General features: G+C 27.9%; 1 protein-coding gene across 15 annotated transcripts; it reads left to right on the top strand.

The window, feature by feature from the left end:
- Positions 1-8,237: 8,237 nt before the first annotated feature.
- LOC111304737 (putative recombination initiation defects 3) lies at positions 8,238-13,784 on the top strand. Of its 15 annotated transcripts, XR_016331433.1 has the most exons (14): positions 8,245-8,511; positions 9,003-9,153; positions 9,253-9,406; positions 9,565-9,699; positions 10,090-10,142; positions 10,249-10,443; positions 10,669-10,743; positions 10,824-10,873; positions 11,156-11,303; positions 11,479-11,557; positions 12,052-12,163; positions 12,562-12,681; positions 12,786-12,989; positions 13,543-13,784. XR_016331433.1 is itself a non-coding variant. In XM_089750647.1 (12 exons), the coding sequence occupies exons 1-12, from the start codon at positions 8,447-8,449 to the stop codon at positions 11,970-11,972; spliced, it is 1,242 nt and encodes a 413-aa protein (XP_089606773.1). In that variant the 5' UTR covers positions 8,241-8,446; the 3' UTR covers positions 11,973-12,135. The 15 variants fall into 15 exon arrangements, 9 of the variants coding, with proteins under 9 accessions (XP_089606773.1, XP_022757352.2, XP_022757351.2 ...); XR_016331436.1 differs by lacking the exon at positions 13,543-13,784 and having other exon boundaries at positions 8,238-8,511; positions 12,076-12,163; positions 12,786-13,157; XR_016331438.1 differs by lacking the exon at positions 13,543-13,784 and having other exon boundaries at positions 8,242-8,511; positions 11,993-12,163; positions 12,570-12,681; positions 12,786-13,157.
- Positions 13,785-14,222: the final 438 nt, after the last annotated feature.

Raw genomic sequence — 14,222 nt, 5'->3', positions numbered from 1 at the left:
TTATTAAATAATATAATAATTTGCCACCTGTAGTAACCACCCCCCTTCACGTCCATCAACACATTTTCAAACAAATAGTATCCGTCCTTTTTTTTTTTTAAATTGAATAAAAATATTTAGACTATTCTCTCTGATTGATTCAATTTGTTTCTTTCTCAAGATTGAAATTTAAATATATTTTCTTCATGTCATGCTTTCATAATGTATGAATTAGCATATGATATTTAAAAGGAAAAAAAAAATTTTTCCAAATAAATGAGAGATGTTGACTCCATTTTATTTTTGAAAGGCCAAAATATTTCATTTTTTAAAATTCATTTGATATGATGGTAGAAATAAATTTTTCTAAAAATATATGATACATTTCAAAAATGATACAAAAATTTAATTACAAAATTTTTTGCCAAATGTCTTATGATTATAAACTTTGGGAATATTTGAATTTATTAACTCAATTTGGATGTAGTAAGATTAATGTCTTAAATAGAAGAATATTCCATAAGATGCTAGTGCATGTATCTTTGAATCATGTCTATTTGACAATAAATAAGGATAGAATAAGTTAACAATATATAATTAATAATTCCAAGTTTTTTTAATAGTAGATAGGAGTTGGTCAGAATTCTATTTTCTAGATTACCTTTAAACCTGGGCATCATGTCTTCAATGCCTCACCTTTGGTAAACCAATAACCACTATTTGCATGATGATGATGGAATTGGAAAAAGGTTATATAAATTCATTTAGTGCACTCGTGTAATATATAAAAGATGTGTTTGATATATATGATTATGATAAGATAAAATAAAATGATATTATAAATATGATTAAATTAAATAATATCATCATATATTGTAGTTGATATATGTAAATATTAGATAAAATAATTTATTTATTAATCAAAATTATTATTTTTTAAATTTTATACAATTAAAATTATTGATAAAATTTTTAAGAGTATAATATGATATATAAGTTCAATCTCATGAATTAAAAATAATTCTATCTACTTTTTGAAGAATTAATCATCCTATATCAATAAAATTATTATCATCCTTATAATTATATCCGTTTTATTTAGATATAAACCAAACAGAATATATAATGATTATTATCCTATTCCATCCATAATTTACCAAACATTACCAAAAACTTATATTATAGCTCATATTAATATTTTCACTTAAACTTTTTGAATAAACAATAAATGCATGAGATGGGTGCAAATAATATTGTCTTGACACGATTTGTTAAATGCTAAGTACTATTAGAATGAGTATGCATAATTAAATCTGATTCGTATCACCATGTCAAGTAAAATACTTTATTCTTATTGTTTTACACAAAAATTTATGTCATAGTTCATGTCCATACAAAAATATAAAATAATTTTTTAGTTTTATTAAACCTATTTATGATTTTTTTAAAAATTTAAGACATGTTATCTTTGTGGTTTTCATTCGTATCGTTTTCATGTTATGTTTCAAATTATCAAGTTTACGCGTAATAAGACACAATTTTGACTATATTTCTCCAATTATAGCAAAAAATTATAAAAATGAGAAAATAAATCCCATCAATACTTTCAAGGTTAAAATTTAATATAAATTTTGCTAGAATATTCGATGCAGATCGTTGATTTTTAATGATTTTAACCAACAAAATGGGCCCATTTTGAAAAAAATTAAGCTCTTTTTTCTAATATAATCAATGAAAAAGACATTGATAAGAAGTGTAACAAAAAAAATAAAACAACTATATTGAAAGAAATAAAGATATAATCAATGATTGATATTGATAAGAAATGTACCCAAAAAGATAAGGATATTGAAAAAAATAAAGATATATATATTTTAAATATATAATACATACACTGTATGCATGATAAATACCATAACTTTTTTTATGTAGTAATATAATATAATTGAAGTTGATATGAATAATAAAAGTGAAAGTCTAAGTAAACACATCAACATAAAGGATTATGTAATGAAAATGGAACTTATTTCAGTTCAGTTTGTTCCTATTAGACTTTATATGTTTTAAAACTCTTAGTAATTAATTTATCTTTTGTTTTAAGTTTTTCGTATACATATCTAATTGAGAATGACAAATATTTTGTGAAGACTTAGAATAAGTAATTAAGGCTTATTCATAAAATATAAAGTATCACACATATGATTTATTTGAAAAGGGACCTATCATCATGATTCATGTAATTTGTCTTTTCGTTTAAGTATGAAAATTTAATTACAAAATTTGTTTTGCCAAAATTTTTCTTTTAGACTATTTTATAAGAACGTCAACAAATGTCTTATGATTATAAATTTTGAGAATATTTGAATTTATTAACTTAATTTGGATGTAGTGAGACTAATGCCTTAAATAAAAAAAATCTTCCATAGGATGCTAGTGCATATATATTTGAATTATGAAAATAAATAATGATAGAATCAGTTAACAATATATAATTAATAATTCCAAATTTTCAAGTTTTTAATGGTATATTATAGTTGGTAAAAAATCCAATTATCTAACTTAATTATCTTTAATATTGGGCTTCAAGTGTTCAATAACTCATATTTCCTACAACAATAATATTATAGCTTATATTAGTATTTTCACTTAAATTTTTGGAATAAGTAATAAATGTACGACATGAATGCAAATGATATTGTCTTGACACAATCTCTTAAATGCCAAGTACTATTAGAATGAGTACGCGTAATAAGACACGGTTTTGACCATATTTCTCCAATTATAGCAAAAAATTATAAAAATGACAAAATAAAACCCATTAATATTTTCAAAGTTAAAAATTTAATACAGTTTTTGCTTAGAATATTAGATTAAAATATTTGATTTTTCTATGATTTTAACCAGCAAAATGGGGCCATTTTGAAAAAATTAAGCTCTCTTGTCTAATATAATCAATGATTAAGACACTGATAAGAAATGTACCTATAAATTGTAGACAAAAATTATAAAAATGACAAAATAAAACCTATTAATATTTTCAAAGTTAAAATTTAATACAAATTTTACTTAGAATATTAGATGAAGATGTTTGATTTTTCTATGAATTTAACAAGCAAAATAGGGCCATTTTGAAAAAAATTAAGCTCTCTTGTCTAATATAATCAATGATTAAGACATTAATAAGAAATGTACCCCAAAAAAAATATATTAAAATAAATAAAGATATATATTTTAAATATATAATACATACACTGTATGCATGATAAACACCGTAATATTTTTTATGTAGTAATATAATAAAATTGAAGTTGATATGAATAATAAAAGTGAAGGTTGAAGTAAACATATTGACATAAAGTACTTAGTTTTAAAAGAGCATGTCAAAATAAACGAGTTGTTTATTGAAAACATTAGTACTGAATTGATAATTGTGGATCCTTTAATGAAAGGCATGCCACAGAAGTTGTCCAATGACCATGTAATGCAAATAGAACTTATTTAAATTTAGTCTATTCCTATTGAATTTTATGTATTTTGAAACTTCGAGTGATTAATTTGTTTTTTCATTTAAGTTTTTCATATACATATCTATTTGAGAATGACAAATATTTTGTAAGAACCTATAATAAGCATTTGAAGCTTATTCATAAAATATAAACTATCGCATATATGATTTATTCGAAGAGGGAGATTATTTGTAATACCTATAAGGTAATACTCATTTTAGAAGGACCTACCACCATATTTCATATAATTTATGTTTTCATTTAAGTATGAAATTTTACAATGACATATTGTAAGTATCAAGGTGAAAATGTTCGGACCAAATAGGAAAATATTAAATATTTCTCTTTTATATTAATCGTGTTAGCCTTGAATTGATAATTATTTTGAAATAATAAAACATTAAGCTAAATAAACTTGATCAAGATTTTGAAAAAGATTTATTTAATACATGTTCTTAAGTTTTATATTTTGGTACTAAATAAATAATATATTTTTCAAAGTATAAACAAACATTTATTTGTTTTCATATTTATCAAACAAAATCTATCTTTAAAGATTATTTATTTGAGCTTAAATGAAAGTCTAATTGTTGTTTTTAAAGTAAACTCATTCATTTTTGACTTAATATAATTTTGATAATATTGGTTTTGAGAAATAGATTAGCTTAAGAAAATTATTTTACAATAACAAAGTTTTCTAACATTAAACTTATTTTATTTTTCTGTATTAATTCATAAAGTTTTAATACTTGAATTTTATATGATTGAAAATATTTTTGAGTCTACTTTCTAATGGATCAAACAAAATCAAAATCTAAATTTAAAAAAAAAAGATTTTGAATTTTTACTAAATACTCTGCAGTTGTCTAAAAATTACACAAAATGGTAGATTTGAAAATTTACTATAATTCATACACAATGAATTAGGTCATTAAATTTATATGGATAGAAAACCATTTAAGTTTAGTTTCTAAATCTTCAAATTGTTTATGATTTGGATTTGTATAACTCAATATATGATTAAAGTAGTAAGTAAAGTGCAAAACAAGAGACTACCACCCAATATGGACATGATTAATCCCCTCTAGAAGGGATCGATTGATTTTTTATACAGAAAGCTCATTGGGTAAAAAACATGAAGAAAAGATCGATCACCTTAAATATAGATCAATCACCTGCTTAACCAATCGATCTCTTACATAAAGGGATCGATCGATTAGGCTATTTTCAAGCGTAAATTGGTTCAAAACATGAACCAATCGATCATTTCATAGACAAAGACATCTCCAACGACTATTTTATCAATGATTCAATGACTACTTTCACTTCATAAGCTTTTCCAATGGCTAATTCTTCAATTTCACTGTAAATTGGGCACTCTAACACATCAAGAAGATTAATGAATCAAGAGAGTAAGAGCCAACAAGTCATATTTTCATTCTCTCAATAATCAAGAGTTTTTAGAGCTTCAAAGTTTATATCTTTGTATTTATTATATTCAAATTATATTTGTTGCTCATTCATCATTTTCTTGTACTTAAACTTAGCAAACACTTAGCCTTAGAGAGGTTATTCTATTGTTTACAAAATCACCTTTGATATACAAAGGTGGAAGAGAACAAGAGGTGATGTATTATTTTGAGAGCTTTGTAATGAGATTGGGTAAAATATTATAAAAGATAGAGGTTTTTATCTTAAGCCTTAGAAAGAAAAATATATATTATATTTTCAATTTAAAGAATAGTGGATTGAACCTTAGTGTGGACAACCAATAAGAGAAGACGTAGGTGTCTTGTGAAGAATGACCGAACCTCTATAAATCATTATGTTTGATTTCTCTATGCCTAACTTCTTACAATTTATTGTTGTTTATATTTTATTTTAGGTTCATTAATTATTATTTTTTACATTATATTTTCATCAAAATTACTTATTATTTTAATTTTCATTCAACTATATTGAAATCATTGTTTGAGAAGAATTTGAAGAAATTTAATTCACCTTCTTTTGGATCACTATCTCACGTAAAAAGTTAACAATTGGTGTAAGAGCTTTAGTCTCTTTTTTATAGGTTTAACCACATTGAGTAAATATCATATGGCTCAATTTTGATTTTAAAATGGCGAGAAAGTTCTTAAAGCTTCTATGGTTGATAAATTTAAATTTTATGAATGGAAAATGAGGATAAAGATGTTTATAATGACCAAATATTTTAGAGCTTGGAATGTGATTTAAAAAATGGCTTGAAATTTCTTCAAATAAGGCAAACTACATGAGACAAGTAATGGATGATGCCAAGGTCAAGTGCTTACTATATGAAGCTCTTGACTATCGCAAATTTATTGGTATCAAAGTGTCCAACATCAAATGAGATATGAGAAAAGTTAGATGAAATATATGAAAAATAACAATAAAATCGAAATGCATCATGTCTCGTGGCTTTTGAAGATCCAGAGGTAATCTCTAATTCTATTGATTAAAATTTATATGCATTTGATGAATTGTAAGATGCTTATAATGAGTTATATATTGAATGTGAATCAATAAAGAGGAAATATAAGAAAATGATTTCAAAGTTAAATGTAGAAAATGAGTTTTTAATGAATGCAAAAAATGTTTTGAAAAAAAAAATGAAAATTTGAAAATAGATTTTGAAATCTCTCAGAATATGTATGAAAATTTAGAAAAATAAAATTTTGATTTGAAAAAAGAAATTTGATGTTTTGATGAATGAAAAACAATAGTTTTTAGATAAGAGTTTAAGTGCTAAAATGATTAAATATAATTTTTATAATTTTTATGGTCATATTATACATACTTGTCATATTAAAAGAAAAGTTTCATTTAAAATTAGACAAGTATAGGTTCCTAAAGGAACAAGAGACTTGTTCATTAACTCTCAATGACTTAAAGCAATTTGGGTATCAAAAATCAAATGAGATTATCTGAACTACTATTTTTTAATATTTTTATTTTGTTAAAGTTTTAAATTAGATTAAATAGATAGTTATATTATCATATGTGTTTAGTATCTAACTTAAAATTAATTGACTATAAATTGAGAGGTTTGACTTGAATATAAGACTATAAAAAATTAGATATTTATTAGATGTAGGATAACTCACTTTAATATGATCTTATCACATATAAGCGGAGATAAAAGAAGCTTATTACGTGATAGATTTGAAAATGATAACAGAAAAAAATATTGACTCTGATACCGTGTTAAGTATCAAACTTAAAATAAATTGATTGTAAGTGAAGGGATCCAACCTGAATATAAGACTACATGATATTTGATATTTATTAGATGTGCGATAATCCACTTTAACATGCCTTTATCGCGTGTAGGCGGAGATGAAAGAAACCTATCACATGATAGATTTAAAAATGACAACAGAAGAAAATTATAACTCTATACCATGTTAAACATCAAACTTTAAATTAATTTGGTATAAATAAAAATGCTCAACTTGAATATAGGATTACAAGAAATTAAAAATTTATTAGATGTGGGATAACTTATTTTAACAATATATTTATTGTTTTTAAGCATGTCATAATTCATTTTCAATATCACCGAAAGAGATTTTAAAATATTATTAGATATAAAAAGAAAAATTTAGATGTGGTACAAAGTTTTTTCTCTAAAACTGTTTAAAAATTTTGGTGCGAACTACAAGAATTTAAAAAAAATATGTGACATATGACGAAAATGATACAAAAATTTAATTACAATTTTGTTGTCTGAACTTTCTTTTAGACTATTTTATAACAACATCAACAAAGTATCTTATAATTATAAACTTTGAAAATATTTAAATTTATTAATTTAATTTGGATGTGGAGAGATTGATGCCTTAAAAGAATCTTTCACAAGATGTTAGAGCATATTTATTTGAATCATGACAATAAATAATAACAGAATCAGTTAACAATATATAATTAATAATTCCAAAATTTCGAGTGATTTTATGGTTGATTAGAGTTGGTCAAAAATTCAATAATCTTATGTAATTGTCTTTAATCTTTGGCGTCAAGTCTTCAATAACTCATATTTCCTACACCGATAACCAATATTTGGCATGATGATAATGAAATTGAAAAAAAGTTTATATAAATTCAATTAATACACTCATTTCATATACTCACATAACATATGAAAAATTATATTATAACTCATATATTAGTATTTTTACTTAAATTCCTAAAAAAAATAATGAATGTATGAGATGATTGCATATAATATTATCTTGACATAATCGCTTAAATGCTAAAATTATTGGAGTGATTACGTGTAATTGACCACGGTTTTGACCATACTTCTTCTATTGCAGCCGAAAATTATAGAAATGATAAAATAAAACCCATCAATATCTTCAAAATTAAAATTTAGAAAAGATTTTGCTTAGAATACTAATCGAAGAATATAATTTTTAATTATCTCTAAATTATATATTTAAATTTCAATTGCAAATTAATGTTCTCAAATGGATTCCATCCAAAAATATCGAAGTTTCAAAATAAAAGTTGTCTTTACGTAGAGTTTGTCATTTTTTTTATTAAGATATGCTATTAAAAAAAATAATAATAATAAAAAAAAGAAATCTGAAAACGGGCTCAAGTCGGGCTTGGTCCTAAAGATAGAATATTTGGACCCAGCATTGGGTCAAATTGCTCTTGAGTCCGGACCCAAACACATTCAGTCCCCTTCAACCCTTTCCCGCCATCCTCTGTATTAAGCGTCATCGTTTCATTCCCTTAAGAGCCTTTTCTTTTTGTAACTGACAACTCTCTCTCTCTCTCTCTCTCTTCCTGTTTCTCAATCTATTAGATAATTCAAAATCCAACGATCACATTCATAAAGAGAAAAAAACAGAAAAATCCGAACGAATTTTTTAGGGTTTCGGAAAATTAAGGCTTGAATTCCTTCTCTAAAAGATTCAGCGATTTCGGTATAAATGAAGTTGAAGATCAACAAAGCCTGCGATCTCAGCTCCATCTCTGTTCTTCCTCCTCATACAAGGTTTGTTTTCAACACAAATTATCATCATTTGTTTCCCGAGAAAATACATAATATGATAAATCAATTAAACTATATCAATCGTGAAGGTTTGATATTATTAGGAAAATACAATTATGGAGCTTAATCGAGTCTATTTTGCGGTTTTCTCAAACTATATGGAAGAGTAGAGATGATCTTAATCTTCTTCATAGGTTTTCCTCAGAATACGAATCTCTAGTTCATTTATGTCAATTTTCTTAGTTTTTTTAAAGGAGATCAATTCCCTTTCGAATATTCAAAGACCTGTTTGACTGGAGGGAATTTTTTTTTTCAAATTTCTGAGTTTAATTTTTTTTCTTCGTACTTCTTTTAAGGAAATAACGTTTATATACGACTTTTTATTTGGCAACGAAAATCATCTTTAGTCAATTTCAAGATTATCATCATCCAAGACCTGAGAGTTAAATTTTCAAATTGGCTTACTTTGTTTGATTATGCTAATATATCTGAAGGAGATCGAGCCTGGCTCCGAGTGGACCACAACCATCACAGCTTAGATCGCAGCTATCGCAACAGTCATTCTCACAGGGGATTTCATCTCAACATGCCTTGTTTTCCCAGATCTCACAGAACTCACTCGATGAAGTCGTGACAACTGATCAGGTTGAATCTCATCTCCTTTGCTTTTTCCTGCATTTATTTCGCAATGTAAATCTCAATAAAACCGGAAAAAATTTGTTGTCTTGTACTTCATCTTTGCAGAGATTTTGTTCTCAAGAACGAGAGAATACTGGGAAGAAGCTTTCTTGCTTGCCTTCAACCAACTTTACAAGAGAAGATAGTCAAATGCCAATTTCTAGACCTTCCACCAACCTAATACGCAAATGGAATTCTGCTTCTGCTCCAGAACATAGATGTAAGTTTATTATTTAATCGTATTAGTGCAAGTAAGGCTTATGTTTAGAATAACCAGTTTTATGATCTTTCCTTTGAGTACCTTAATTAAGCTTTTGAAACACATTTTGTTATGTTATGGCTATGGATGGATGCTGAATATTTTATTTGTCTGACCAGTTCAAACATCTGAAGAACTTGAGCGCCGGCTTTCAATGATTGAAACTTCATTAAACAGATTTGGAATGATCTTGGATTCTGTTCAGAGTGATGTAATGCAAGTGAATAAAGGAACAAAAGAAGTATTGCTGGAAAGTGAGTCATTGAGTTCCTTAAGGTTACAAAATCCTATTGATTTATGGTTATAACTATTATTAGCTTGTTTGTCTGCATAAGATTGTTATAGGCCTGTCAATCCAAGATATGGAAACAAAGGAGAAAACTGAAGCTCTATCTTCTGTAGTTCTAAAAAATATAATTTGATATAAGGCAATAAAAACTATTTTTCGTCATGAAACTTGATCTTCATTAGTGCAGTAAGTAACTACTGAAAAAAGTCCTTAATTTAGATTTTGTGAAGTATTTTATTCCATCATGTAGGGTTTGTTTTGAAAGAAGAATAGTGTGAAGTTACTAAAGAATGAACAATTTTGTAGCCTGTGAACTTATCTTGTTAAATGACGTTTCTTATCATTTTTATTTCAGTGGAAGGGATACGACAGAAGTTGATTTCTGAAGATACCTCCCTAAAGCTAATGGTAACAACACATCATTATGCTCTTTTTACTTTGTAAATTGACTAGCCTCGTTGTTAAAAGCATCCATAAATATATACTTTCAAGACAACTGAGATATGGTAAACAGAACAAGGGACAAGAAGATATCAAAGCCAGCCTTGATGGTGGCATGAAAGCCATATCAGAGCAACTAAACACGGATATATATCGAGACAAATTACAACAGATCTTCTTGGTGCTTTCTGCATTACCAGAACAGACGGAAGCTTCTCTACTCAAATTACGAAATGAGCTTTGCAACACCTTCACCGACGAAATAAAGGCATGTATTATGCTGTAAGGAAGAAGTTCAAAATGCTTAGAACATTTAAACTTTAAAATGATACATTCAGTTCCCTGGTCTCAATCATCATTTCCTTTTCCCAATACAAACAGTTCCCAAATCTTCCCTATTTACAAACTTTTTCTGCCAAATTTATTGGACTTCTGTTTTGCATACTTCCATGCTTCTCATCTTGTACAGAAAGCCTTTGATTTCATTGTGTAGTTACTTTCATCAATTGCTTGCAATGTAAAGACTCTCAGCCAAAAAGGTCCAGTTGCTACTGCTATTCTACCGAAGGTATCATCCTGTATTTTGTAAGCAGCCATTTCATGATAATAAAATTGCTCAGTAAAATTTTCTTTTTTGTGAATATGCAGTCTACCAGCTGTTGTGCATCTCCACAAAGCAAGCCTCAGGCAGTTAAGAAGTATGTAATATTCACACTATACAGTCTTGGTTATTTCTCTGCTTGTTCAGACAAGTTATATGCTCCATCGCTCTCCTGTTAGACTATATAATATTTTTCCTCCTTTTTATTGACTCTCATTAAGAGATAACACATATAATATATTAAAATTTATCATTTTGAAATCCCAAATAGAAGGATACTGGTGTTCATTGTGATGCAGATTTAAGAAAAAGTTTTTCCTTTTGAAATTTAAAGTTCTCTAGCCTTCTCATAATTCTAAAAATATTCTCTTGCTTCTAGTCAAGCTGCAAAAGTTTATGAGCAACCCACTCAAGCTCCAAAGGTTGAATCAGGGGGCTGGAAATCTGTGAAAATGAAACAATCTACTATACGTGAAAAGGCAACCTGTAAAGAGAAAAAGTGTAAGGGAGTTTCTTCTGTTGAACAGGTAGTTCTTACTTCTTATTTGGCTTGTTTTTCGCCTCCACTTATCCCCTGGCTTCTATTCTTCATATGTTCTGTGGAGATATGCTGGTGTATTTAAGGATATTATGAGTTACACGATATTTGAGGATATTTTGGCTTTTTTACTGCATTGGGTTGTTTATGCTTGACTGATGCAGGAAACATACGGAATTTTAATTGAATCAGATGAAGAGATCAATGGAGGCTTTTCATGCTTACTTGATTGCAATGAAACAGGTACTCAACTCCATAAGAGAGTTAGATTATATGATTCACTTTTTTCTTGTAAGTTATCATTTTGAACCCTTTTTTTTTTTTTTAATTAAAAGTCCCTGCCGGAGGCAGACACTAAGACTCCTGTGATCTGCCAGATATTTAAATTAGCATTTACACGGTTTACTGCTAATGACCAGCATTCTGTATGTAGACAGATGGAATTCAAACTCTAATTCGTTGAAAGTTAACTACACTAACTTGCTACAAGAATTTAATAAGCCAGTTGAATGCATTCTGAAGCTTTTAAAAAAAGTAAAGCATCTATCATAAAGGGTTTGCTTTATGTTTTTTTTTTAATTTCAACTGATGCAAACTGGATATAGACATCTATTTTTACCAGATGATTTATCATGGTTTATTGAGAGCAGATGGATAGCATAATTCTATTACTTGCAGCTGTAAGGGTTCTTATTGCTTTTCTCTTCATCTTTCCGAACTTAACTTGTTTCTCCAAGATGACACAGCAAACGTTTTGATAGAGCAAGCAAAGGAAGAGACTGAACGAATTTTGAGGAAAGCTAGGAGGCGAAAGAGAAATTACCATAATCCCATAATTATTAACTGAAGGTACTTAGGCATAAGCATTTTAAAGTTGGCATTTTTGCAGTTACCACTACCATAATCACATAATTATTAACTGAAGGTACTTAGGCATAAGTGTCTTCAAGTTGGCATTTTCACAGTTACCACTCACCTAAAAGTTTCTCTCTCTTCTTAGCGTAACTGTACTCTTTAGAGTAAGTTTACACTGTCAGAAAGACAATCACATAGCATCCAATTTGATCTTATTTTACTGCATATACTGTAGCTCCTGTTGTGCTAAGTAGTATAGAATGAGGAAAAATGAGTCAATGTATTGTCAATGTATTCCATTGACGTAGAAAACCTATATTCTACTAGCTTTAATTTTTTTAAAGTAATTTTATGCTTCAATGACAAATAATGTTTGTCTATGCCTTTCTTAGTTTTGCAGATGCTAGATATCTCCATGTTATGATTACGCATCGAAGAACTTTTGAGGGTTTTCACTGAAGCTCCATTGTATTTGTTTTGGTTGCCAGTTTGGGCAACTTCTCCATCAATTGGTACATTTTTTAGCCACGTCCAATTAAAACCCCTTTTTGTATCAATAACATTTGACTAGTTTTTTTTTTTTTTTTTTTTTTCCCTATGGGGTTCTGATGATCAGCTCGAAAGTTTATTAATGGATGATGATGCATTTCGAAAATAAAAAATAAAAAAACCTGAAAGTAGGTTTGTAGTTTACTTCTCCCCGTTGGAACACCAAAATATTTCCCCTTGGGTTGGGTTCCATTGAAAGGCCCAACTTAAGCCCATTTAGTTGGACACTGAACTCTGAAGTCTGAAGGAGGGAACAGGCCTGTTTTACATGGTAAGCTAAAGTGTTTATACTTTGTTTTGTATAAAGTATATCAAAATATATATACGGATTATATTTCCAAATCACTCTTATCATTTAATGAAGTAATTATTGTGTTGTAAATTGTATAATAGTTTAGCAATTACAAAGATAGCATTTGGATAATAACCGTTGAATATATATTTATGTATATAAGTGGAGCGAAATGTTTAAATGATGATATACTTTCTAAATGTTCCCAGTGTTTGAACTTTTAAATAACTGTATGTTTCAATAACAGAAAAAAACACCAAATTTATAAACGAGTATACTTTAAAAGTTAACTTTTTGATGGTAGTGTAAATATTAAATGTGATTATATAGTATGATTTGAATAAAAGAGATATATTAACGTGGAAGAATCGTTTCATATAATTTATAAATTTTTTAATCTTAAATTTTGTATTTTCATGTATATAACAATTTGAAAATACATGTTATCGTGAAAAGTGTACTGGATATTGATTGCATTAAACCGCCCCAAAACCATGACATATTTGGGACCATTTGGATTGTACTGTGGCAGGGAGGTGCATTTAGGCCATGTTTTTGGCTTAGCCGCACATGAATCATGTATGCATAACGTGATTTGTGGTGCAGTTGGCTTTTGGCCCGCGCTGAAGTCTCAGTGGTGGACTGGATAGAAAAGGTCAGGTGAACCATGGATATATCAAGTGGACTATTTTATCTCTGTTAAAACTTTTCATTTCCATTGGACCTTTAAATGAATTTTTGTTCGCTAAAAAACCTAACACCCGTTTCTTTTCCATATTTTTTCTCTTCTTATGTAATTGTAGAAGGAACAGAAGAAGAAGTATTTTCTGGGTATTTCATTGAGTTTATATGAACCGTTGGATTTTGTTGGCGTGGTAAGACTTTTAGGTTAGTTATAGTGTACAAATTTCTTAGTTTAACATTAGATCTTTGAGATAGAGTGACTACGATTTCCCGGGACAATGTCTTCCTTATGTAGGAAGCTGGTGTTTTTGGTTTTACAGTTCCTAGATGAGGAAAAATTCAATGAAACTGTCCATGAGTAAGTTAATTTACCTCATTTTGCTGTACTGGTTCCTATTAACCTTTTTTTTTTTGTTGGTTGTTGAGTTAGATTTGAAGGATGATGGCACAAGAGTTTTTAAGCCTATTGCAGGAAGAGGGAAAAACTTATTTCTGTTATGTTATATAATGGGACCTGATAGTTAATGT

The sequence above is a fragment of the Durio zibethinus genome, chromosome 21 (genome assembly GCF_047325235.1).
Source record: "Durio zibethinus cultivar Kanyao isolate XHJ-2024 chromosome 21, ASM4732523v1, whole genome shotgun sequence".
Classification (NCBI taxonomy): domain Eukaryota; kingdom Viridiplantae; phylum Streptophyta; class Magnoliopsida; order Malvales; family Malvaceae; genus Durio; species Durio zibethinus.
Note: the sequence above shows the minus strand (reverse complement) of the source record. Positions and strands in the feature narration are given on the sequence as shown.

Excerpts from the sequence above, each read along its gene's own strand:
- LOC111304737 (XM_089750647.1), top strand. The coding sequence starts at position 8,447 with ATGAAGTTGAAGATCAACAAAGCCTGCGATCTCAGCTCCATCTCTGTT. Across the intron at positions 9,407-9,564 it reads TTCTGCTCCAGAACATAGAT|TTCAAACATCTGAAGAACTT; the intron begins GTAAGTTTATTA and ends TTGTCTGACCAG. Across the intron at positions 10,444-10,668 it reads CCTTCACCGACGAAATAAAG|TTACTTTCATCAATTGCTTG; the intron begins GCATGTATTATG and ends TTCATTGTGTAG.